General features: G+C 39.3%; 1 protein-coding gene across 4 annotated transcripts in view; it reads left to right on the top strand.

The window, feature by feature from the left end:
* Positions 1 to 4331: 4331 nt before the first annotated feature.
* LOC143860491 (JmjC domain protein JMJ24) overlaps positions 4332 to 27478 on the top strand; it is a 29615-nt gene continuing 6468 nt past the window's right edge. The window contains exons 1-10 of one of the 4 annotated variants that reach the window (XM_077371168.1): positions 4332 to 4847; positions 16036 to 16094; positions 17387 to 17426; positions 17659 to 18193; positions 18324 to 18466; positions 18586 to 18685; positions 18843 to 19005; positions 19970 to 20024; positions 20162 to 20906; positions 21030 to 21359. In XM_077371168.1, coding sequence (XP_077227283.1) covers positions 17663 to 18193; positions 18324 to 18466; positions 18586 to 18685; positions 18843 to 19005; positions 19970 to 20024; positions 20162 to 20906; positions 21030 to 21359 — 2067 coding nt within the window. In that variant the 5' untranslated portion in view covers positions 4332 to 4847; positions 16036 to 16094; positions 17387 to 17426; positions 17659 to 17662. Of the gene's footprint in view, positions 4848 to 16035; positions 16095 to 17386; positions 17507 to 17658; positions 18194 to 18323; positions 18467 to 18585; positions 18686 to 18842; positions 19006 to 19969; positions 20025 to 20161; positions 20907 to 21029; positions 21360 to 27478 lie in introns of all 4 variants that reach the window. The other 3 variants (XM_077371167.1, XM_077371169.1, XM_077371166.1) reach the window with 3 other exon arrangements.

Here is a 27478-nt window from a genome sequence, read left to right as displayed (position 1 = left end):
TTTCTAACAAAGGCACCCATTAAAGCCACATAATTTCAATCGTACGCCCTCCTTTATGCTTTTTAACAAAGGCACCCATGAAAGGCACATAATTTCAATCTTACCCCCCTCCTTTATGCATTCGTAATAAAAAATCCATAAGGTGATCTTAACCGTCCGATGCAAGATGAACAACATATTATGGAAACCTCTATCGATTGAACGGTTAGGATCAACGTATGGAAATGATTTTTGGGGCATAACCTGTTGATGTTGTACAGTTCTTGGGCCGGGTACGGGTCCAAGAATCGTGACCCGTAAATTCCCTCGGGTCATTTTGACCTGGCCCGTGTCACCCGGACCCTTACGGGTCGGGTCAAACCCTCCCATATTTTTCAAAATCTTTTTGATGGGCCCAAAAATTAATTTCTTCTAATCTTTGCACTGGTCTATTCTCCACAGTTGGTGGGCCCAAAAATTATTTTCTTCAAATCTTTGAATAAGGTAGGCCCCACCTGTATTTTTCAAAATGAATTGTACACACCACCCCATGATCCAAACCCTCCATTTGATAATCATAGCCCTCCGATCTAAACAAAAACTGCATATTACGGAAACCTCTATAGATTGGAGAGTTGTGATCATCCAATGGAAATGATTTTTGGGGCACAACCTATTTATATTGTGGCCCATCAAATGAATGGTTTCGATCATCCTATGGTGCGGGTCGTGCTTTAACATTAAGGCCAAATTGTAGGCCCCACCCAGATTTTTCAAATTAAGTTTGTGGTCAACGCCATAGGATGATCCAAGCCGTCCATTTAATGGGCCGCAACGCAAATAGGTTGTGCCCCCAAAATCAATGGGATGATCGCAACTCTCCGATCTATAAGGTTTCCGCAATTTGCAGTTTCTCTATTGTCATTCATGAGAAGCTAAATATGATGTTTTCCCACTCCCCATGCATTGCACGGGGTGTCCCACTAGTATATATATATATATATATAGCAGAAGAGAAAAGGAGAGAATTTTGTCATTTTAACACGTCAATGTGGATGATTTTTACCATTTTTTGCCCTCCCCACATATCTGTACATACTATCTATGAGAAGGTAAAAAAGGTTTGAATGTTCGGAATTATTTGCAAAATCTTTGGCGCTAAGTAATTTCGACTCTTGATTTGCTAGCCACCTTCTCCAAAGTCTATGTCTCGCCCATCCTTTTCAAATGTATGTATTCAGATATTTGTCTTATTAGATGTGATGAAAACCTGTACGAAAATACTATTTCTTGAAAGGTTGCTAGCAATAATACGTAAAGAAAGAAGCTAGCAACAATAATCATTATGTAGTAAAGTTTGAGGAAAATTACGAACAATGAGTACCTGGATATGACAATTACGAAAAAAACTACAAAGAAGAGGTATTAAAATATGAAAATTACGAAAAAACTACTTTTTCTTATTAATTTTTTGAGGATATTACGAATTCCGCACACCTGTAAAAATATTTACAAATTCCGGACACCTTCAGACGAACAACAAATTATGGAAACCTCTATAGATTGGTGGGCTAGGATCAGCCTATGGAAATGATTTTACGGGCACAACCTATTGATGTTGTGTTCCATCACATGGACGGTTTGGATCAACCTATGATGTGTAGGGGTGAGCATTATTTGGTTAAAACTGAATTTCGGTTCGGTTTCATTTTTTTTTTGGAAATTCGGTTATTCTGTTTCGGTTTCGGTTTTCTGGAAAAAAAATCGGTTAACCGAATAACCGAAATTATGGATGAAAACCATTTTTTTTCCAAAAAAAAGTGCTATATGCGCACTCCGTAGGATGATCAAAACCGTCCTTTGATTGATCACAACTTAATTAGGTTGTGCTAAAAAAATCATTTCGATCGATTGAAACTGAGATTTTGATTTTTTCCTCTTTTTCTCCCACATTATCGAATAACCGAATTTTTATTCGGTTCGGTTTCGGTTACCGAAAGTTGGTAACCGAAATTATTTCGGTTACCAAATTTCGGTCTATTCGGTTCGGTTTAAACCGAATAACCACCCCCAATGATGTGGTCCGTACAGTTCTTTGTCGGCCAGTGCATCGCACAGGAATGTAGCCATGTAGGGGTTGATTTAAGATATTACGGGTCGATTTATCACTGCACTATTTAATAAGTCAACAGCTGAATTGGCTGACTTCAAACTTGAGGTTGAAGATCCAATCTCTGAATTGGCTGACTTGAAACTTGAGGTTGAAGATCCAATCTCTGTTTACTTACGGGAAAATAAAGAAAAGAAAATTACTGTTATGGTGCTTCAAAATATGCTTATTTGGACCTGACAAGAAGCTAAACCGTTGACTACTTGTTTATTTTAGGGAAGTGATATTTACGCCCCTTTTATCACTATGGACACCCGGCGACAGTGTATGACTAAAGGGGGGCAAATGTACTTGACGTAAAAAAGGGGGGCTAATGTACTTGACGTCAAAAAAATCAGTAGTTTTGATTGCCACGTACACTATAACTGGGTGTCCTAATCAAAATGGGCGTAAATATCACTCCCCTTATTTTATCGTGTAGATAGGATGTCCGTTGTATATGAAATCAACACCATGACAGTTGTCTCGTATTGTTCTACAAGATCAACGGTCTCAGTTTTACATACGTGCTTCTATGTGGGACCTAAAAAATTATCTACTTAGGTTGATTAAGAAACTGACTTTCTTCATAGTCAAAAAAAAGAAAGTGACTTTCTAGGCCATGTTTGGCGACCATGAAATTTTATGGGAAATGAGAAAGGCGTCTCTTTTCATTACTTCGGACACCCAAATGAAGTGTACGTGGCAATCAGGTCGGTTGAATCCTTCCATTGTGATGTACATCAGCCCCTCTGAAGTCATAGATACTAGGGGTGTACATGGTTCGTGTCGGTTCCCAAATTTGGGAATCGGAACTGAACCATGGTTCTGCGGAACCGAATTGAACCAGAACCGAACTCGATCGGTTCGGTTCTGAGTTTACCCAAATATTTTTTAATTTGTTTTTTGGGTGTAGTGACTCCAATTTCATACAATCAACTTCTAATTATGTGATGGGTTCATGGGATCAATTCAGGAGCCCTATAATACCGTGAAAAAAATGTGAATTTTAAGGCCATGTTCGTTTGGAAACACAAGAATTTTAAGGCCCTGTTCGTTTGCATTGTCAGGAGCCTTTCACTTTTTTTGTGAGAAAAAATATAAAAGAAATAAAAAAAAATCAATACCTCACAATGAAAGAGAAAAAATAGTGGGCTTTCTTGTTCTTCTTCTCCTTGAATCTTAATGCTTGAAGGATTGAAGGCGGAGAAATGGGAAGGGAGACAAAGAGAGATGAGATCTAGGGTTTTCTTTTTACCTCTTTTGCAAATAGCAATCTAGGGTTTTTAATTTTCTCCTTCCTACAGGGCTTGGTTTACATAACTTAAAAGTTAAAATGGGGTGCTTTTATTAGTTTTTATCCGGTAAAAAGGCGAAGTCAAAACGTTAAACTGAAAGGGGGGTGATTATATCCGTCGGGGAGGGAACATCACTGCCCTTTCTAAAAAAAATTTAAATGTTCATTTTTTAAAATGTAAAGAACTGTGAACCTAGGGGTGCAACTCGGGTCGGGTTGAACCCGAATTTGGGTTGGGTTGGGAAAAATCAACCCGAATTGGAAATCGGGTTGGGTCGGGTTGGGGTGTCGGGTAACCCGACTCGACCCGATTTCCAATTCTGATATGTGCTTAAATGTGCTTAAAACCCGATTTCAACTGAAAACATTTCCCATTGAAGCTAGAAATGTGCTTAAATTTCAACATAAATTTATCCTTCAGTTTAGTTACAAAGAGTTTTTATATGGTGTATGCCTATGTAGGAATGTGAGCAAAAAAAAAAAAACAGTGGAGCCCACAAAAAACATGTGCATGAATTGGAAATCGGGTTGGGTCATGTCGGGTTGGAAAAATGGGTTCCTCGGGTTGGGTTGGGTAGGGTTGGCCTCAACCCGACCCGAATTGCACCCCTATGTGAACCGGTTCGGTTCGGTTTGGGGTCCCAAACCCTTAACCGAACCGGCTAATGTCAATTCCCAAAAAGTGGAACCGGAACCGAACCACAAAAGTTTAGACCCGAACTGAACCGAACCAAATAGGCCGGTTCGGTTCTTCGGGTTAGACCCGACCCATGTCCACCCCTAATAGATACACTGCAGCTGGGTGTCCCTAGTAATGCATAGGGGCGCATTTATCACTTCCCATTTTTTTCTCCCATGCGATATTAGCTTATAATGTGGCAAGCTAGCCTCCCCCTTTCTCGAATCCAAACAGGCCTATCTTAACAAGGAACATGTACGGCTTGATCAGTGATATACTCTATGAGTCTATGGCTACCAACTCTCCATAAATTAAGGGCTCCGGCTTCCAGGTTAACAAGTCCAGAGGAGAGTTTTTATATGGTGTCCAAGGACATGGACATATTCCTTGGCATAATCCTTACGTTTGGTTCCATTTCCGTTTTAATCCTAACTTAGGATTCCTAAGAACGAGGCCCGAAATTTTCACGAAATTAGCGAATCGTTCCCTAATTTCCCGATTTTTAGCGCGCCTCCTTTTCCCTGAGTCAACTTTTTTAACTACGCCTACAATTCCCGTCCGTTGCAGGTTCTCATTCCCAGTTTTCTCCAGCGATTTATAACCAAGAAAAGAAACCCTAACCCTAACCCTAACCCTAACCCCAAACGTAACCCTAACCATAGCTCTGCGAGCCCTAATTCTCGTATTCGCGTTTTCTTTCTCTCGATATGCAATACCACACTGCAGAGCTCACAAATAAAAAGGTACGCTTCTTAATGTGCTATGTTTGTTCTAGAACTCGAGAGACTTGGATTCTGGTTTGTCTATTGCTTTTAGATTCCGTGCTATGTTTTGTTCTTGATATGTTGTTTGATCGTTTGGAATGCAAAATTATACTCTCACTATTATTCATTTATCTGTTTTTTCTGTGAAGACTTGCGAATCTTTTACTGAATGGCTGCAGAATTTAGTTTTGGAGGTATTTAGGTTATTGGTGATTATATTAGCTATCCAACAGGAAATTCGTGTGGCTTTGGTTAGGATTGATCCCTAAAGTATTAGCCATTAAATTCTAAGATTGAGAAAATTGGAAGAGTTTCTCTTATTGCTTGGGTGGTAAACTTGCATTTTCTTATAGTTTTAGCATCTTTTCTATTAAATTCATGTTAGGGAAGTCGAGTCTGTAAACCTCATGAAAAAGCTCTAAATTAAGCAATTTTACTAGAGTAATTAGTACCTTTTCTACGGTAACTGTGGAGATTCTAGTTGTGTGAAGATTGGGAGAATAAACTTTAGAGCAGAAAAAGGAATGCATTTAAACTGCACTAAGGCCATGTTTGGATGTCCAGATTTTTTTTTCTGTGCATAATTTCCCCGAGAAGCAAGGTTTCCAGCATTTGCTAGCGTAAAATTTCTGGTAATTTTGCTTTAGGTAGACATTTGTCATCAAAGGTCCTTGAGAACAGGGAAAAAAACCAGGCTTAAGCTGTTCTTTTTCTTCCCTTCGAGAACTTTTCATTTTTTTAGGGTTAAGGCTTTTCATTCTGCCGTCAGACCTCTCTCTCTCTCTCTCTCTCTCTCTCTCTCTTTTGCCTCTCTCGGGTCTTTCTTATGCGCTGCTGCCCCAACGCCCAGACGCTCTCTCTCTCTCTCTCTCTCTCTCTCTCTCTCTTTGAATGACAAAAGATTTTATTGAGAGAAGGACCGAAGCTTAGAGACTGAGATTGTCATAACGAGCCAAACAAAAAGTGAAAATAGAAAATATAAAAATTGAAGGAGGAAGAAAATCAAAGGTCTTGAACTCCAATTTTGACACCCCTGAATGGGCAAGCTTGTCTTCCTCAGTTCCAACCCCCCCGCCCCCCCAACACCCACACACACACACACACCTCCTCAATAACATCCACAAACTGGTAAGAGTAACTAACCCCATCCCTCTCCTAATGAATAATGTTGAGAGAATCCCCTTCAAAACATCCAGATCAACCAACCAAATCCCCTCAACACAGCATGGACTTTCGCGTTATTAGATTCCTTCGCGCCAATTGGATCAGAGGAGTTCCATTGAACTCCACTCTCAGCATCACACCTAGCAAGGCCCGGATTCTTCAAGCTAGAATCATCAAAATTTAGCTTGAAGTGACTCAGAGGAGAAGGCAACTATCTGGGGGACAACTTTTCCACTCTACTCTCAGTCAAATTTCATCCCAAGAATGTCAATAAGAGAACTTCAAAATACCTCAGAAGTTAGGAAGAGCGGACGGAGGTCATATTCTCATTTTCTAGTTGCAGAAAGCCTTTCTCGAGGAAGTGCCACCAAATGGATAGGGAGGATCTACCCCTAAATGGAACACACTCTCCTGGAAGAGCCCTTGAAGATTCTATTGCTCCTCTTTCCAAAGAAGTCGCAAGGAAGTCGATAAAGCAAGGTCTCAAAGGTTATACCTTTGGAGGGCCAATGGGCAAATTTCCACCCCTCAAAGAGATCCTCAATTCACAATGTATTTGGGCAAGACCCAACTTACCCCAAAATTCTATCCATACGTTCCTGGTATTGTATAATATTTCTACTAAAATTTTTATCTGAAACTGAAACACTTCTATCTCTATGGCAATCGGAACCGAAATTTAAAACCTTGATTGAAGGTGAGTGATTTCCATCCCAGCCAAGCCCAATCTGAAGCCCTCAATGAGTCCTCAAACTCGGCCCCTAATCCGAGGGCCCTCACTCCACTGATCAATTTTGATATTGTGTAGCTAATCACTGAACGTGTCCTCTAACTGATTAATTGGTGCAAAATCTTCCTTAGGTGAATATTCCATAATCGAGAAAAGAATATGTGATAACGGATCACCCCGGCAAAGCCCCATGGTGGAATGGAAGAAACCAGGAGGTGATCCGTTGACACACCCACACCCACACACACAATTCCATACAGACAAAACAAACTACTCATCCAGGTCCGCCACTAATCACTTTTTTTTTTGAAATGGCAGGATGAATTCATTAAAAAGGAAGAGGGCCTAGGTGGACTTCAACCAAAATTACAAGGAAACAAAACAACAATAGTAAAAAAAATACAAATCTCAGGGAGGAAGGAAGTCAAACCACTCCAACTCCAAACTCCTAACCCCACTCCTAGCCAAGGAATCCGCCTCCCCATTAGCAGATCGCCGAACATTATTGAAAACAATAGATGAGCCCGCAATTAAATCATCTATTTCATCAAAAATAGAAGAAAATCTCCAAGGAGGCGACACCAACCCCTTCAACCATCTAATCACATTCAAAGAGTCTCCCTCCACAATAGTGCTATCCATGCTATCTCTCTCAAGCCTTTTTATGCCATGATAAACCGCCATCACCTCGGCCTCCGAGGCATCACAAACTTCTTGGCCGGAAAAAGCCCATACAACTTCACCACAGGCATCCCGACACAAACCACCAACTCTGGCCGGGCCCGGGTTCCCAATACTCGACCCATCAAAGTTAATTTTGAACATGTCAATAGGCGGAGCCTCCCATCTCTGAACAATCCGATGCCGGATCTCCCTACTAAAGCAAACAATCTTCCAACCCTCCCATAAGTCAAAGGCCGATACAAAACGGAAAGCCGGTAAACTTCTCGCCCATGAAATAGTGAGGCAATAATTTTCAGATATAGCCGATACGGAGATTTTGCAACCCCTTCAAAGACACGGGAGTTTCTCTTTTTCCATATCACCCACCATGTTGCAAGAAGACACAAATTCCACAATACTTTGCCTTTCTTCTTCCATGGCACAAAGGTCCAAAGAAGCATCAACTCCGGAATAGAAAATGGAAAAATCCAACAGATGCCAAATCTTAAAAATATCAAACTCCATACCTGACGGCTGACGCGTAAAGGAGCAATGCATGAAGAGATGATCCACAGATTCACCATCTTTCAAGCATAGGGGACAATGGTCAACAAACATCATACCACGCTTCCGGAGGAAGTTAATCGTTTGAATCTGATTGCGACATACCGCTCATCCAAAGATACCAACTCTAGGCGGGCAATGAAATTTCTATACCTCGGCTGAAATGGAGGATACACTGCAAGGCAACAAGCTGAAATAGAAAGATTTGACAGAGAAAAGACCAGAAGATTCCGCAGTCCATACTCTTTTATCCAAACCGCTTCTCTTAATGTAGCAACCATCTAAAAGCTTAAGAAATTGGGCTACCAACTCTAGCTCCCGATCAAAGAAGTTCCTTCTAAACCTAGGGGACCAAACTAAACTACGCCCACCTCGAGCAAAGCATTCAGAAACAAAACTCTCTTTCTCAACGGCTGCACTATATAAATTCGGGAATAAACTCATAGGAGGCTCATCAGCACACCACACATTACTCCAAAATTTAATCCGATCCCCCGAACACACTCTAAACCTAACACTCAAATGTAAAGCAAATGACATTTTCAAAATGTCACGCCAAACGGTCAAACCTTGTTTCTTGAATTGGTTATCGGATTCCCGCTTTCCCAGCTTGCACCCATATTTACTCCCAATTACCCTAACCCACAACTGAGAATTTTACTCCCCAAACCTCCATAACCATTTTCCTAACAAGACATGATTAAATTCTTTCACTCTCCTCATACCCAAACCACGATTGTTAACAAGTAGGCACACACTCTTCCAACTCACCAAAGAGATACCCTTTTTCCTTTCATTGCCTCCCCATAAAAATCTACGTTGGATTTGTTCAATACGTGACACAACACTGACCGGGCATTTAAACAAATATATTCCAGACACGAATCATTGAAACCCATCCTACCCAAAATATATTCCAGACAAGTCCACTCTGTTTGGATGTCCAGATTTTTTTTTCCTGTATAATTTCCCCAAAAAGCAAGGTTTCTGGCACTTGCTAGTGTAAAATTTCAGGTAATTTTGCTTTAGGTAAGCATTTGTCATCAAAGGTCCTGAGAACAGGGAAAAAAACCAGGCTTAAGCCGTTCTTTTTCTTTCCTTTGAGAACTTTTCATTTTTTCCAGGGTTAAGGCTTTTCATTCTGCCGTCAGACCTCTCTCTCGTGTTCAGCTCTCTCTTATGCGCTGCTGCCCCAACTCCTAGACTCTCTCTCTCTCTCTCTCTCTCTCTCTGAATGACAAAAGGTTTTATTGAGAGGAGGACCAAAGCTTAGAGACTGAGATTGTCATAACAAGCCAAACAAAAAGTGAAAATAGAAAAAATAAAAACTGGAGGTGGAAGAAAATCAAAGGTCTTGAACTCCAATTTTGACACCCCTGAATGGGCAAGCTAGTCTTCCTCAGCTCCAACACTGAAACTATGTGATGTGCTGCCCCCCCTCCCCCTCCCAACACCTCCTCAATAACATCCACAAACTTCTAAGAGTAACTAACCCCATACCTCTCCTAATGAATAACATTGAGAGAACCGCTTCAAAACATCCAGATCAACGAAGCAAATTCTCCTCAGCACAGCACAGACTTTCGCTTTATTAGATTCCTTCTTGCCAATTGGATCAAAGGACTCCCATTGAGCTTCACTCTCAGCATCACACAATAGGCTCCCGATGCTAGCAAGGCCCGGATTCTCCAAGCTAGAATCATCGGAATTCAGCTTGGAGTGACTCAGAGGAGAAGGCGGCTATCTCAGGGACAACTCTTCCACTCTAGTCTCAGTCAAATTTCATCCCAAGAACATCAATAAGAGGACATCAAAATACCTCAAAAGTTAGGAAGAGCGGCCACCCGATGGATAATAGTAGGGAGGATCTACCCCTAAATGGAATGCACTCTCCTGGAAGAGCCCTTGAAGATTCTATTGCTCCTCTTTCCAAAGAAGTCACAAGGAAGTCGATAAAGCAAGGTCTCAAAGATTATGACCTTTGGAGGGCCAATGGGTAAATGGCCACCCCTCAAAGAGATCCGCAATTCACAATGTATTTGGGCAAGGCCCAACTTACCCCAAAATTCTATCATTTGCACATACTTCCATACATTCCTGGTATCGTATAGTATTTCTACTAAAATTTTTATCTGAAACTGAAACACTTCGATCTCTATGGCGACCGAAACCGAAATTTAAAACGTTGATTGAAGGTGAGTGATTTCCATCCCAGCCAAGCCCAATCTGAAGCCCTCAATGAGTCCACAAACTCAAACCTTGTCCATCATTCTACCAAGAGAATATTCCGTAATCGAGAAAAAAATATGGGACAATGGATCACCCCGGCAAAGCCTCATTGTGGAATGGAAGAAACCAGGAGGTGATCCGTTGACACACACACACTTACACAATTCCAAACAGACAAAAACTCATCCAGGTTCGCCACCTATCACTGAAACCTATCCTACCCAAAATATATATTCCAGACAAGTTCATTCTGCCTTATCGTAAGCTTTTTGTATGTCCACCTTGAAGATCCCCACATTCATTAGCAATCAAAGCTCAATCCAAAATTTGCCTACCTAACTAAAAGCACTCTATGACTTTGAGATCTACACTTCATCACCTTTCTTATCCGATCATCAGTAAGGACTTTGCCAACATTTTGTAAACACTTCCAACCAAGCTATTAGGCCAAAAATCTGACAAGCATTCTGCCCCATCCTTCTGTGGGATGGGCGGATTGAAAGTGGCACATTTGCTTCTTTCTATTGGAGCCCCTCATGAAATTCTTCTAACAAAGCTAGCAAATCTCCTATAATTGAGTCCCAACAAGGGTGTGAAAATATGACAAAGGAAAACTATATGGGCTTGTTGCTCGGTCCTTTCATAAAAAAGAGCAATCCTAAATTTTTCTTCACCAAACTGACAGTAAATTGTCTTTGGAAGCTGCATCAATCTACCCAGACTCAATTCCCCAAGGGGAAGGAAGAAATCTTCCCTCATAAGAATAAAGATGCTGATAAAATGACACCACCTCAGCTGAGATGGAAGCATCTCATCGCATCGCATCGCTCCCCATGAAGCAATAAAGAGTGGATTCAATTGGTTCTCTTATCAGCATTAGCGATACTCTGATAATAGCAATAATCTTGTCACCCTCTTAACCATTTGGGCCTAAACCTTTGTCTGCAAGTGACATCCACTTGCCAAATAATGTGATTATACTCTTCCTTAATACCTACTCTTTTATAAATTTTCTTTTTTGAGAGTCTCAATTTCCTCCTTACTAGCAATATTGCTAATCTTTCTTAGGAGGTCAACTTTTCTATGCCCCACTAATCCTTTCTCCGTTGTAGTCCACAGTCAAGCTTAGCTTTCACATATCTAAACCTTTTCTCGAATTGAATATCCACCAGCTCTTGCACTACCGCCCCAACATCCGCCCTCCCCCAATTAATTTCTCTTTTATATTTGGCTCATAGTTTCAAAACTCCCCCACGTCATTGTTGACTCTTTTTTACCTTGGCCACGTTCTTGTCTGAGTCTGCATTTTGCCCTACAAAGTCAATCAAAACCCCTTTCACTCTTTCGAAGACTCGAAAGCGTCAACCATGTACTCGGCTGCATCAGCCAGGTTCTCGGCTGCATCAACCATGTACTTGCCTGTGTCCTTTTTAGTCAACTTGGATTTGATTTGGTCACGTTTTGACCTGCATTTACATTTTGAAACACCGATTTGGCTCCTCAAGCCAAGCCAACTCAAAATTTAATGGCAAAGGCTCCCTAAGATCCAATCCTCGTGTCAAGGAGGATGGGGCGATGATCAGAGATCTGAGTGGGACGGGCAACATGAATAATATTAGGGAACAAAGAACTCCAAGTAGGGAAAATCAAGGATCTATCCAATCTGGTTTTGGGCTGATTCTTCTCCCAAGTGAATTGGGCCCCTGAGAACGGCAGAGGTTACGTTCTTAAACAATTTTCACAGTACTTATGGGTTTTTTTATTGCGGAGAACAAAAAACGTTGACAAAATGTGGAGAATGACGTTCTTTGACATGCTTTGTTGCACTAATTTCTGTAAATCTCTAACAAAAGAATTGTCGGGAGAACTATTTTTCGAAATGAAGCGGAGTCGCTCTGCATAATTCCATTCCGCCCACTCTGGAGAACAGAAATTGCGTAGCCTTGAAAAAATGCAGCTAAATCCACCAAGGCATTCTTGCTAATAAAGTCCAAAAAAGCCGTCATGGTGGAAAAATTCCGAGAACTACGAGTGCGCTCACGAATGAAGTGAAATTAAAATCTCACCCTACACACCAAAATAATGGATCATCAAAATTAAAATCTCACCCTACATAGCAAAATAATGGATTATCTTAGCTCAGCCCACATGCTAGGCCGGAAGGAAGATACATTTGGCCCATAAACTGTTGGACAAGGCCACTGCGAGCTGCCGTTAAATGCCTTCGGTGGATAAAACTAGGGGTGCAACTTGGGTCGGGTGGGGTGGGTCGGGTTTTCCAAAACCCTACCCTACCGAGAATTATCTCGGGGCGGGCGGTCGGCTCTAATTTTTTTCAGGAAAACCCGAGATTCGTAAACCCGACCCTAACCAAGATAGTTTCTTGGGTCGGGTTGGGTCAGGTTTTCATTTTTTAGCGTAGGACAGTGACTACTTTTAAAGATTGTAGAAAAAAAACAAATTTTCACACTAAAAATCTCTAAATTTATGTAATCAAGTGTATAAATTTAAGGACATTATACTTTCACATAACAGACATGATCATCTCAATGAAAACAATTGCATCAATATATTGGAAAATAATTTGCTATGTTATTCAAAAGATATTTAAGAAAGTCACTGGACACACATATGAGTCGGGTCGGGTTCGGGGTTTTTTTTCTTTAAACCCGGCCCTACCCAAGATTGAGTCCGGTTTTCCAATTTAAAACCTGACCCTACCCAAGACCCATGATTTCTAAACCCGACCCATGTTATTTTCGGGTCGGGTTTTACCCGACCCAAGTTGCAGCCCTGATAAAAACTGCATAAATATCAATTACCTCTTCCTCCAATAAAATCAAAGTTCCATCGTAAGCCACAAGAATACTCCCGGATGCCCTAATTGAGTTCAGAGAAGTGAATCTAAACTCGATTTGCATCCCAACTCCCTCAAACAGACGTAGAAATACCAAGGTTGCCAAGGCGGGAATCGAAAGCGGGATTCGATTCGGGATTCGAAAGCGGGAATCGACGGCTCCTGGGATGGTGGGAAGCGGGAATCGTGGGTTTGCCAGAGAGTCGACGTGGATTCGCCGGGGATTCGTCGGGGAATCGCCGGGGAATCGCTGAGAGTCGTGGGGAGTTGGGATTCGCAGGGAATCGCCTGGGAATCGGGGTTCCTATAAAGTGGGAATCGTTGTTTTCATAAATTGGGAATCGGGGTTTCCAAAATTGGGAATCGGGGTTCCCCAGAATCGGGGATTCGAATCGAATCACGGTTCGGATTCGCGATTCGGGGATTCGCGAATCCCCAACTCCAGGTACGAATCCTGCTTCTCTGAGAAATACCCATAAATCTCAGCTCTTGTGTACAGAAGATAGCAAGCCTGTGCTGAAAAATCATCTCTTTCACATGAGCCTTTTTTAGGAGACCCCAAACCCCTGATATTCCAGTGGAAAATCTTCATGGGAGAACTGATGGCTGCAAGTTTCTACACCCTCATTCACTCTTCGACAACTTCTGGATCTACTGCCAGATGATCGGTTAATGGTGAATGATCTCTCTCTCTCTCTCTCTCTCTCCATTGCAAAATATCAGTCTTCAGATATCAAAGGTTCGGTTAACTTTTTTTCTTTCAATGATCTGAAAGGAAGACTAGGAACGGCTTTCATTTTTTTTTTTTTTTTTTTTTGAAATTGTAATGTGGCTTTCATTATTTTTTAATTTTCTCTATAAATTGAAGAGACTTTATGTTCTATAATAATGCTTGGATTTTAATCTCTGAAGTTGCAGATTTTCGTGGTAGACATCTTGATATACAATGGTGCTTCAAATTGCAGGCTTCCATGTTTTTAGTTTATATTTTTCATTGTCTTTCCTTTTTTTTTTGCATCTCAGTCATGCAAGCTGCTGATTCTCATGTTTCAGATTTTAGGCTTTAATAATCACTGGCTTTTGTTTATTTTGTTTCTTCTCGCAATGGATTTTAATGTGATGCTTCAGTGCTCTTTTTTTTTTCTATTGAGAATTGAAATTAATTCAGTTATGCTTGAATTTTTGCTATAATGGCATGTCAATGCATGGCAGGAACGAATATATGCCATGCAAAAAAAAAAGAAAAAAAAGCCTACAATCTGATTTATATTAGTTGAGAATTCATTTTTAATTAGTTGTGCTGGAATTGTATTGCTTTTCATGGCATATATTTGGTCTGAAACTTGTGGGTTTCGGTTGATATTAAAGGTTGCATTTCTGTGTTTCGATTTTTGAAGCTTGCTGTTTATGCTACCTTTGCAATTTTAAAGGTTGCATTTCTGTGTTGGAATATGGCTCCTTTTTATCGGAAATCCTCTTTTTATTGCTTCATCTTCTTTTCCACTTGTAAGTTATACCAAATTTACACTTGTCAAAAAAAAATAAAAAATTACTTCAATTTATGCTTTGAAAATTTATTTTTCTAAAATTTCCATTCTTAGAAACTTTTTTTTTTAAATCTCATTTCCAAAAAAAAAAAAAAAAAAAAAAAAAAAAAAAAAAAAAAAAAAAAAAAAAAAAAACCTTTTTTTTTTATCTCTATCACATATGCAAACATTGCAACTCTGTGGTGTATAGTTGCAATTACTTGCATTGAAGCTGTAGTATTTGTAGGAAAGGTTTTTATCTTTTCCCTTGAAATCTTTAACTTGTAATTTTTTTAATGTTGGAAACAATTTAATGGTGAAGTGTTTCCTTAGCATAAAGCTTTTTATGTTGTTATCATATGCTTGTATTAATCCTAAGAGGTATAGTTCCATCTAAAAAATAAAGTAATCTGTCACCGATTGGCAATTGCTTGTCCATCTGTTCACTCTCCCTCTCCCTCTCTCCCTTATATATACGTATTTGCAATCCTCTTTTGGTTGAGAAAAGAGTTATTTTAAACCAATCTATGTTTATAACATCAAAAGAAAAAATGACTCTTTATGGTTTGTGGCCCTCTTGGTATTCTGAGTTAGCACTGCCGATTTTATCTGCAATAAGCTAGGATTGATGAACTTCCAAAACTACATTAAAGGATGTTGAATCCTAATCATGGGAATGGACGTCAGCCATTTAAGAAAAATATAGTCGAATGAATCTGTAAATAGGGCTGTTTTAGTTGACTGACAACCTCTGCCTCTTTGTAGCCTGCTGCTTTTTCTGTTTCATTTTCAGTTAATTTTTATCATCTTTCAAAACAGACAAAAAAAAGAGACATGCCTCTTACAGTTCCACTAGTTGACAGAGTAGTTTCTTTTTTTATTCTCTTCCATTGGTGATGAAGACAAAGATGAAACCTGGCACAAACTTAATGCCTAATAAAATGAACATCCAAATTTGTCTGCAGTATTTACTAACAGTAGCATACTCTAACTAAAAGAAAAATAAGACAACTATTGAAAAGCAGTCACTTATCACATACAGTCCGTATCAAATTCAGATAAAAATAGCATGACAAGATGTATACTTCCTTTTATGACAAGTGTATCATTAAAAAAAAAAACTTCCTTTTATGATAAGTAGGGGATAATCATGCAAACATGCTTTCAGGAGCTGAGTTTGAGTTTGGGTTCTTAAGCTGTCTTAGAAGCAAGCTGAGTTGAATTTGAGTTTTTAGAACTCAAAGTCAAACGATGTCAGGGGATGCGGTTTTTAATAACATTCGTCACGATTTATTTGTTGTCAATGAAACGTGGTGTTCAAAGACAAACATTATTGGTATCTTCACAAATTTGCATTTTTTTAGTTGTAGTATATTACTTATATACATTATCAACTTCACAAATTGCCACTCACTATTGGTGCTTATTTTGCAGGATAGGCAATCTTTATCCTTCCTCGCAATTTGATTTCCTTCAACCCAATCTATGAAAAGGTATGTTCTTTGGGTTTTTTTCTTCCAATTTCTTAGATTCGTGTAAATAGTGATAGGGTTCTATTAATATGCATACTGCATACCCAAATTTTGTCCACATTTAATATTTTAAAAATGCACAAGTAGTTTATTATGTATAAAGTTACACACTGATTGGATGCACGATCAATTAATATGCACAAAGTAGCATCATAATACTGTCTTACATAGAAAAGAAGTTTATTTTGTTATTTGATAATTCTAAATGAAAATTCTACCAATGCTATGCTAATCAAACAGCAGAATTAAATCCCAGGAAATATAAGGATGTAAACCAATCAGTTGAAAGGTTTTGTTTCCTCGTTGAAAATTTTTCCCAGGGTAAAAAGATCAAAAGAAAAATTCTTTAGCACATGCTAACATGCCCTAAAAGGCTCGTGATATATTTGGCTCTGTGTAGGAATTAGTTTTGGGGTTTCTTGTTTCAAGACGAGCTGTAAATGGCTGGAGGTGGCCAAAGGCTGTTTAGGAAGCGAACATACACGTTATAATCCTGCACCTGTTTGAAGACTCATCGCTCCAATCATTAACTCTCCTTAGTTGTGTGAGATTTGGCCCTACCAAGATAAGAAAAACTCCTTTGACTTACCTGAGTCAAATGAAAACTCTCTGCATTAATTGTTGACTTGGTTTTACTTTGGGGAGTTCTTTTCTGGGTGTGAGGTTTTGAACATCGATCCACACAGTCCTGAAGTGTCCTGTGGACACTGTCAGTGTCGTTTTACTCATGGATAAAGATGTGGTAAGCGGAAGTAGTAGCTGATAAAAATTAAACAACATCTTTCCAGCTTTCTTTACATATTTGTGCTTATTTCAAAGACTGAAATGCCATGATTTTCAGGTTTAAGTCTTCGGTGTTTCCAAAATTATCCACGAATTCTCTTCATAGTCTTGTTTGAAAATAATTTGCCTCGATCTGTAACAGTAATTTCCTCAAAAGACCAATCTTTCTTTTCTATAGAGCTGTGATTTATAGTGTGTGTGTGTGTGTGTGTGTGTGTGTGTGTGTGTGCATTCTTTTTAGCTTTGCCAATAGAAAATTTTTCTGTTGACAGTATTCTTGGTTTTGCCTTGGCATTCTGCTTTCTTTTTTCCTTGTTCCTTTTGTTTCTTTTTCTATTAGGTCAAGGCCTTTCACACGCGAGACATACTTGATTGAGAAATAAATTTTTTGGCTATTACTCTGGCGTTCTGATACCAAATGCTTTCCCTCCTTAATTGAGATTTTTTTTTTTTTGGCTATACTCTGGCAGGTTGGTCTCATTGATGAGTTGCCCTTTGTCTAGATTATGGGTAAAATTTTAATCCTACATAAATTTTGTGATCCGTAGAGGTGGTTGACATTGAGCTTGAAGGACTTTATCAATTTGGCTGTAAGTTGGTGTTATGCTGTGCTGGTGTCTTGTGCGGTGATGTGGTGCATGCATGGTTCCAAATTACTGTAACATTTGTAGTTCCAATTACCAGAATATGTAATCGGTTTATTTTTCACTTGGTATTAAATATTTACTATTTTGCGTGCTAGGATAATGGATCTTCCAAGATCGTCGGGTAATATTGAGGATAATGTGGGCATCCCGGAGGATTTACGTTGTAAGAGGTCAGATGGAAAGCAGTGGAGATGCAGTGCATTGTCTATGCCAGATAAGACTGTTTGCGAAAAGCATTACATTCAGGCAAAGAGGAGAGCAGCAAATTCTGCACTAAGAGCGAGTCTAAAGAAGGCCAAAAGAAGATCTGTTGATGAAAGTGATGTGTACTCTGACGGTAAGTACGATGAAGTAGACGTACCTCTCTTGAGCACAAAGGGTGTGGAATTTTCCTCTGCTGGGAAAAAGCATAAGGACAAGATGCCCAAAAACCAACCTTTGTATTCTCCTGAGACTCTGACAATGAGAAGTTTTTCTTCGCGCAATCATCAGAAATCAAATGATGGCTCCCAAAGAGATGCTGCACAGATTGATGAGAACCGAACCAAATCGGATTCTAAGACCCCCCCTTCGGCTTCGGATTCATTAAGAATTAGAACTCAGAAGATCTCTAATGGCATTTCACAGGGGGTGAGTGGTGTTACGATTTATGCTAAACCATTTTTATCTGCCTTTATTATAATTTATTATTTGTCATAAAGAAAATTCATTTTTCACCATCTTAAGTTCTTAACCAAATTAAAGTGTTGTGACATCCCAGGATCATTCTCCTAAAAGCAGTGATTCTTCTGGGGAGCCTGGTGGGCAGACTTGTCATCAGTGTCGGAGAAATGATAGAGAGGCTGTTATCTGGTGTCTGAGATGCGATAGGAAAGGTTATTGTCATGGATGCATTTCTAAATGGTATGGTTGTAATACATTATGGGATTGAAGGATACTATATTTTCTGTATTCTTTCTTTTGATGAATGGGTGTTGGATCAAGGGCTATTCTGATTATGTGTTTCACTTCTTACTTCTCAGGTACCCTGATATCCCATTAGATGGAATCCGAAGGGCCTGTCCTGTATGCCGTGGGACCTGTAACTGTAAAGTGTGCTTACGTGGAGATAATTTGATTAAGGTTTTTTTTTTCTTCTGATGTTAATGGGTCTATGCTTCTGAATTTCCATTACTCATTATCAACTTTCTGGAAGATATCAGTAAACTGACTTTTTGATTGCTAAGACTGTCATTATCTAATCTAAAGCTGACAATAATGCTTTTCATTGTTATTGTAGAAATCTGTTGTTGAATGTAGTTGGTTGCAGGTTAGGATACGGGAGATAGCTGGCAGAGATAAGTTGCAGTATCTCCACTGCCTCCTGTCCTTAGTTCTTCCTGTACTCAAGCAAATTCATTCTGAGCAGTCCTTTGAGCTAGAGGTGGAGACCAGGCTCCATGGTAAGAGATATCTAATGGTCATAATACACTATTGCACAAATTATATATATATATATATATATATATATATATATATATATATATATATATATATATATATATATATATATATATATATATATATATATATATATATATATATATATATAAAGAAGATAATTTTTTGACTTTTTTTAACAAATGCACCCATTCAACTCACATATTTTCAATCCTACCCCCTCCTTTATGCTTTTTAACAAAGGCACCCATTAAAGCTACATAATTTCAATCTTACCCCCCTCCTTTATGGTTTTTTAATAAAAAATCTATAGGGTGATCTTAACCATCCGATTTAAGAGGAATTATGGAAACCTCTATGGATTGGAGGGCTAGGATCAGCCTATGGAAATAATTTTTGGGGCACAACCTATTAATGTTGTGTTCCATCACATGGACGGTTTGGATCAACTTATGACGTGGTCCGTACAGTTCTTTGTCGGCCCGTGCATCGCACGGGATTTTTTACTAGTATATATATATATATATATATATATATATATACATATATATATATATATATATATATATATAGAGAGAGAGAGAGAGAGAGAGAGAGAGAGAGAGAGAGAGAGGAATACGTTTTTTTGGTGCGCTTAAGTGGTTATAATGCCTCCCATTGGTTCGCTTAAGCGGGACCAAACATTTAAACGAATGGGAGGCGTTATAACCACTTAAGCGCACCAAGACTTTTCTCATATATATATATATATATATATATATATATATATATGTATATATGGGCAGTGATAAATTCACCCCCCTGAAAGAACAATACACCCCCTTTAACAGAAATACGGGGGGTGTATTCTTCTTTCAAGGTGGTGAATTTATCACTACCCATATATATGTATGTATAAATGTACTTACTACACTCACAAAGAGGAGTGCTATGCATAGTCTGTCCAACTTATGCCTTTCTCACCAGGAACCAGAACAGATATTCCCAGAGCAAAGTTGCATGCAGATGAACAGATGTGTTGGTATCCTTCCTGTCCTTTTTTATTTGCAAAACGCATCCATGCATCCATTTATCTTTGTTGGCTGTTAAAGCATGTGAACAAGCTCCATGTTTTGGTGACTCTATATTTCTCACATTCTGTGTGTGTGCACTGTGCAGTGATTGCTGTAGAATACCCATTGTTGATTATCATTGGCACTGCGCAAAGTGCTTGTATGACTTATGCCTCACTTGTTGTCGGGATCTTCGACAAGCGTCTCTGATTGGTGCTGACAAAGGGGAACCAGCAGAAAGTCAGTTTCTCGAAAGAAGCCAAGATGGGGCCATTGTGACAGAGCAAACAGATTCATCTGAAACAAGAATAGGTGGTAAACACTTAAATTTGTCTCATCTATTTCGTGATTGGAAAGCCAACAGTGATGGCAGTATCCCATGCCCCCCAAAGGAGTCTGGTGGCTGTGGCTGCCGGTCATTAGCTCTAAGGCGCATTTTTAAAATGAACTGGGTCGCAAAATTGGTGAGAAATGCAGAAGAATTGGTTAATGGTTGCAAGGTCTATAATATGGACAGTTCTCAGACATGCATTTCTTGCTTGGAGGAAACGGTTTCTCAATCTGTTGGGCTACGTGACTCTAAGCTTTGTCAATCCTCTCACAAAGAGGATAGCGATGACAATTTTCTATATTGTCCTTCATCCAATGATATCAAACTTGAGGGCATTGGCCATTTTCAAAAGCATTGGCTTAGGAGTGAGCCTATTATTGTTAAGGATATGTTTGATTGCTTATTGGCTTCTAGCTGGGATCCCATGGCTATATGGAGAGGAATTCGGGAAACTACAGATGAGAAAATGAAAGAAGATGACAGACTTTTGAAGGCCATTGATTGCTTAGATTGGTCTGAGGTATGCCTCCACAATTGCCTTTGTACTCAGCGTCATTGCCTGTTGGTTCCAACTGCAGATTGTCCATTGCTCTATGATTTGAACGTTTGGATTGTCTTCTAATAATATTTTCACATATGATAGGTTGATATTGAACTTAGTCAGTTCATCAAAGGATATTCAGAGGGACGCATCCACGAAAATGGTTGGCCAGAAATGTTAAAATTGAAGGACTGGCCGTCTCCCCGTGCCTTGGAAGAGTTCCTATTGTACCAGAGACCTGAATTTATTTGTAAATTGCCATTGCTAGAGTATATTCATTCCAAATGGGGCCTTCTAAACCTAGCTGCAAAGCTACCTCATGATCCCCTGCAGGCTGATGTCGGACCTAGAATTTCTATTGCTTATGGGGCATCTGAAGATCTTGGTAGAGGAGATTCTGTGACCAATCTCCGTGTCAATATGGGTGATGTGGTAGGTGCCTGGTGATTCTTTCATGTTGCCTATTTTTATGTTGACATTTCATAACTAAACATCTCAAATTCATTGTTGCATGTTCAAGGAAGAGTTATCCGCTAACTAGTCATGCATGAATTGGTTTTGTGGATACAATTTATTATTTTTCGCTGTTTTTGAATAGGAACCATTACATTAGATTGATCATCTGTTTTTTAGTCTATAAGATATTTTGTTCCTCATTCGCAAAAACATTCAACATGCTCTCTTGCTTGTTCTTTTTGACCTCCAAAAAATTTAATGGACTCCATATTTATATCATAGAAATTATTTATGTTTATTAAACCATTTCTTCATTCATTGGGATGATGCAAATCTCTCCATTACAGATGTACTTTCTCATCCACACTGGATAGCATTAACAAAGAAGTTCAGCAATCTTCATCTTCATTTTGTATATTTATGTCATGACATCATCTGCAGTTCGTGCTACCTTTTCCTTGGCAACGAATCTTCCGACATATCAATTTTTATATTCAAGATTAGAATTTTTGATTTCCTATATTAAAGAAATCAAACTTGATGTCCTTTTACCTTTGGGTTTGGTTTTTAACCCATCTCATTTCAGAGTTTGCAATACATGAATTTCATTTTGCCGCATGTGGAAAAAGGTCGACCATGTGGCCGGAGAGGAACATGTTGAACTAAACCACATCCCACATTCTATTGTGCAGTAAAATTCTTGATGCTGCATCTTAAAGTAAAAGAGTGTTACACATACATACTAATATTTATACACTATGATTGCGTTTTATGTGAATGAAATTTTAGAAGGTTAGACTTGGTTGGAGACCTGGTTGTGGGTCTCCTTGAGGTTGATACAAGGCCTTCTCTAGACTGTCTTTCGAAAAAACGTGCTGACCTACATCAAGTAATATATATATATATATTATAATGGAAATGATAATCCACGTACTAATATTTATACACTACGCATGCATATTATGTGCATGAAATTTTAGAAGGTTAGACTTGGTTGGAGACCCGCTCAACTCCTAAACCTACCAGCAATCTCTAGTTTGGAGTCAACCATCTCAACATCAAGATTCTGTGCTCCACTCTAATTAGGGAGGGTTTTTGGTCTGTTTGAAGATGAACGAGAGGGACAAGCAAGCCACTTGCTTTTGGTTGGAGAGAGGAAACAATCTGCTGCATTGTTGGTAATGTGAGTAGAATTGGAATCGAACCAGATATTGGTTGTGGTGCTTAATCTTTCAGAGGGACTGTGATTGGGACCATCTATGTGAAGAAAAAGGAATTCAAGCGAAGTCGTGCCAACATATGCTCAAGTGGGGCCCACGTGGCACATCCATCCACTTGGCCTCGAATTGAAGCTTCTAGAGGGGAGAGGGGCAAATATGTCATTTTGACTGTGTGAAACAACCAATTACTCCAAAAGCTTAAGCTGTTGGAGATGGCGTTATTTAATCTTTTATACTTTAAGACTTCCCCTCACGTGTGACCCCTCTTTTTAGGGTTGGCCTACACGTGGCCCCTCTTTTTGGTTTGGCCATTACATGTGGATTTTTAATATCAAGGAGTTTTGATCCCATGACCTTTGCTCTGATACCATGTGAAACAACCAATTACTCCAAAACCTTAAGCTGTTGGGGATGGCGTTATTTAATCTTTTATACTTTAACAGACTGTTTAACTTTGGTCAAACAGTTGAAAGGGACAATGTTCCTTTTCTTTTGGTTTTTGTAAACCCCTCGGGGGGATGGGAAGGATTTTTAGATTGTGTGGAGTTTTGGTTTCCAATTTGGGAAGGAGACTCCCTACGCAAGTAAAGAAAGGAGTGTATATATTCTAGTCCTACAAGGAATTATATGATGGAAGGCTTTATAAACACGTAAAGGTGGTACGTCAGAAGTACCACCCTTGATGTTTGATCCAGCAGCAGCTCCTCAAAAAGTGAGCTGCCGTTGGATCAAATATCAAGGGTGGTACCCCTACCGTATTGTTGTAAGGCCTTACACCATAAAAAAACTCCTAGGCCTACATTCATTATTCTTATGGATGAATGAGAATGTACTAGCTGCTTGTGCAGCGTTGGACGTGATGTCCTTCAACATCTTGGAATGATGCCTCGACAACCCTAGTAGTGTGATGTCCTAGGTAAACTTGATATGATACCTTGGTGATTTATCTTCTTTTCTTTTGTCCATCAAATGTATTTGTACACCCCTTTTTAATTTCAATTGCCGCCTTCTTTCCAATCCTCACATCTCTAAAATTCCAATTTTATTCCTTGACTGGGATTGTTTCCAACGTTTTCTCTCAATTTTTGAGTATTTAATCTTGATTCCAATCCTATGGTTAGATCTTGGTTGATTTTTGTTCTTTTTGGCTATCATCTAATCTCGAGAATTAGGATCATTGTTTAAAAATTACAAACAGATTTAGGATCATTGTTTAAGAATAAAAAATGAAGACATTCGTAAAAAGGTGGGGGTGGCACCAATTGAGGAGAAGATGAGAGAGCACCGCTTAAGATGGTTTGGACATATCCAATGTAGGCCTTTGGATGCTCCGGTGAGAAGAGGCGATTCGTGCCAAATTGATGGAGTAAAAAGAGGTAGGGGCAGACTGAAAACAACTTGGGTAGAAACGGTGAGGAAAGACTTGATAGCTAGGAACATAACAGAGAACTTGACCTTGGATAGGATAGAATGGAAGAAAATGATTCACGTAGAAAAACCCAACTAGAACCAGGATTACAGCTGTTTAGATTCCTTTTACCTTCTTTGTGATTTTTTTTCCTGAAGGATTCATTTAGCTAACCCCAACTAGTTTGGGACAAAGGCTTTGTTGAGTTGAGTTGAGTTTTAAGAATTACGAACAGATCTGGACTCTTTTGAATTCCTGGGTAGTTCGAATCTGCCCTAAAGATTGCTAATCACACCATAAGTCCTACATCAAGTCTGATTTTAAAATTTCCTACAATTGTTTGTACTGGATTCCATCAAGTTAGGGATTAGTTGGTGTCAGGCACTAGGTATAGGCTGAGGGGAGTGGGGGAGTGGGGGGATGGTTTGGGAAGATCTTTGGATTGGTAGAGTCCTGTTATGCTAGGGCTTTCCCGAGCCTCCATCAGATTGCCCAATGAAAATGGGTTAAGATTTCTTAATGTTATGAGCGAAAGTGTTCTGAGGTTGGGTATCGTTTAATAATCCTAAAGATGATGAGTTCCATTGTTTATTGCCCCTCTTTGGCATGCTAGGAGAGGTCTTTGTCTCCCAGTTTGATAAAAGATCGAAGAGTCAGGGTTGTAGGCTATGCATGCTACTCTTTGGCTACAATCTTTCTTTGCTGTTCTAAGGGAGATGAATGGATCAAATGACATTTTGGGGTAGAATATGGTAAAGCATGGTTTCTCCAAGGGTTCAAGGTTTCGCATGGATGACACTATGGAACATGATTATCCATATTGGTCACCATATCAGCTGGTGGCAAAAACAATACGTATCAGGCTTTGATATATTCAAAAGGAAGAAAATTATACTTAATAATTGTGTGGCGGCGAGTAAAGAGGAAGAGGAGTCTTCTTGATGGGGACCATCCTCTACGAGAGTCGAAGACTTGACTAGGAAGATGGGGGCCATCACTGGTGTTAAAATAGTCTTTCATTTAGTTTTAGGGTGTTATATAAGTCCTTTTAAGTTATAGGGCGTATTTCACTCTTTTTGTTATAAAATCACTTTAGTCACTTAGGTGAATACCTTACAAAAGTGACGCCTATCAAGTAGTACGAAAAGTGATTTAAGTGTCCAAGCCTTAAGTGAACAAAAGTCCAAGTGCTAGCAACCAAGAGTCCATGTTAAAGTTGTCAAGTGTCCCAGTTGGTCTTAGTCCAAAGTCTATATATGTAATGCCTTTGGCCCCTTTTTTAATCTAGAATATTGATTGAATTGAAAGCTTTGCTTGCTGCTGCCTTTGCATGCTTTTAGAGTGTGATGCTGCAACGTAGGTGAGTTTCTAGGAACCCTAAAGTGGTTTTAGGTTCTCTTTTTCCTCCTCCCGCCCCCTAGTTCTTGATTTCAGTCTTGATCTCCCACACCCTGCTTTGTGTTTAATGTTCAAGAACTTGTCATCCAACCAGCTGATCGGCACCCTTCTTCCCCCCACCATTCGGTACCTATTTCCTGCCCTGTGCACAGCCGACAGCCTAACTCTAGACCCTTTCTTGAACTGTTCTTGGTCTGTTCACAGATCGAAGGAACAATCCTAATCCACTCCCCCAGTGGTCTGTTCTTTGGTCACCCCCATTGATCACCAAATTTGTCCCCTAAATCTGAAATCCCATCTAAATTCCCTAACCAACCTCCAATTCTGACCCTCGAATCCAAGAAACCCAACACTTTTTTTTCTGTTGATCTGTTGTAATTCACAGATCTTTCCTTATCGTGTGAAATTCCCAGACCAGCCCTAGATCTATTCTTGCAACCTTTAATTCCCAGATCAGCCCCTACCACCTACGAATCCAGACCAGTCCTAACAGTCCAATCATCCAAATTCAGTCCATCTCTAACCAGCCCAACCATACCATTCCACAGATCTGCTACCACAGTCCCTAAACCTGTTACAACAGTCCCAACAGTTCACTTATCACAGGCTCAAAACCTGTCACAAGTGTGTTCCCCCTACTTGATTTCCCATACCCTTTAACATGCTTCCTTATTACATGACCCTCTACCCCTTCATTAGACCCAATCCCTAGCCTATTATCCTGTAAACCCCCTGCTGTGATTAAAATCAACAGACTCAAGTCATCTTCCCTAATCAGTCCTACATCACTTCTAGTTATATTTTAGTTCACTTTAAGATTGCTTGAAAGATTTGGTGCAGGGTTCTTACATGGTTCGATCTTCTTGAAGGATGAAGTGTCAACACTTTGGTGATAGAGGTTGGTTACTTTTTGGAGATGGCGCCTCATGTTGTGGTGTGGTCTATTTAGAAGGAGAGAAATCAGCTTACCTTTGAGGATAAAGTTGCTCCAATGGGGAAGGGGATTTTAAGTATTTTCTTCTGGGTAAATTGGGCTTGGGCAAGGAAGGAGTTTTGGGGAGTGTCAATGAAACATTTCTTTAGCGAAAAAGATCCTTGAAGGTAAAATTTCTAAAGGGAGGGAGAACAAGATGGATGCTACTGCCCCTAAAAATAACAAGGCCTAGGCTAGAGCACTTCTCACACTATTACGTCTCTTTAAGGAGTTGGGCAGTAGATTACAGGTTCAAGGAGATCAAATAATGCAATTTGATGGGCAATTCGGAAGAGTGTGGGTCTGTGGAAATTGACAAAAATTGTTAACTAAATGTGTACATACGTATTGAGGCTTCAAGTTTTTTTTCTTAGAGATGCAACAATATTCAGATGTCCTTGCTAAAGGAATGACTAGAGATGTTCTTGTAGTGGGGCAATCTCTGCCTCTGATGTAATCTTTGTCTTGTTCTTGCTCTTCTTTTAATTAACTTCTATTGCTGTTTCAATAGAGAAAAGGGAAAAGGAATTGCCTTTTAGAGTAAGTGAGATGGATCTTTTTGTTTGGTTATTACTTTTGTTAGAAACTATTTCATTTGTAGATTTCTGCGTAAAAATATACTTTAAAACTCAACTTTTAGTGTTTTTGGTTTTCTATGATGCTGATGGTTGTCTTTGTTTCTTCCTCCTTCACAGTTTCTGTTCCTCTTCTGTTCTTTGGTTTTTGTATATGGCTTGTGAACTTATTCTTTGTTCAGAAAAATCTTTGTTTCTAATTCTATCATAAGGAGAAATAAAAAATCTACCTGCACTGTATTTACAATTGATAGCAAAAGTGACTGGCACTTAAGTAAACATTTTAATGCCTTAAAATGAGATCCGATTGCTGAACAGAAAAAGCAATGCACACACATATATATGCCTCTGTGCATGATTATATTAAGAAATTGCGACAATAAAAAAAGGAAAACCCGTATGTTCACAAGAAAATTGTTTTACCAAGTCACTAAGGGCTAGGATTTCTCTAACTTTTGAATAACGAATCTTTTGAAAGTGTGCATCTGTTACACCAAGAATGAAATTGTGTCCTATGAACT

Source organism: Tasmannia lanceolata, unplaced genomic scaffold (assembly GCF_043159265.1).
Source record: "Tasmannia lanceolata isolate RefF3 unplaced genomic scaffold, GAP_Taslan_0.1 ptg000037l, whole genome shotgun sequence".
NCBI classification, from domain to species: domain Eukaryota; kingdom Viridiplantae; phylum Streptophyta; class Magnoliopsida; order Canellales; family Winteraceae; genus Tasmannia; species Tasmannia lanceolata.
The sequence above is the reverse complement of the archived record's forward strand: the minus strand, read 5'-3'. Positions and strand labels throughout refer to the sequence as shown.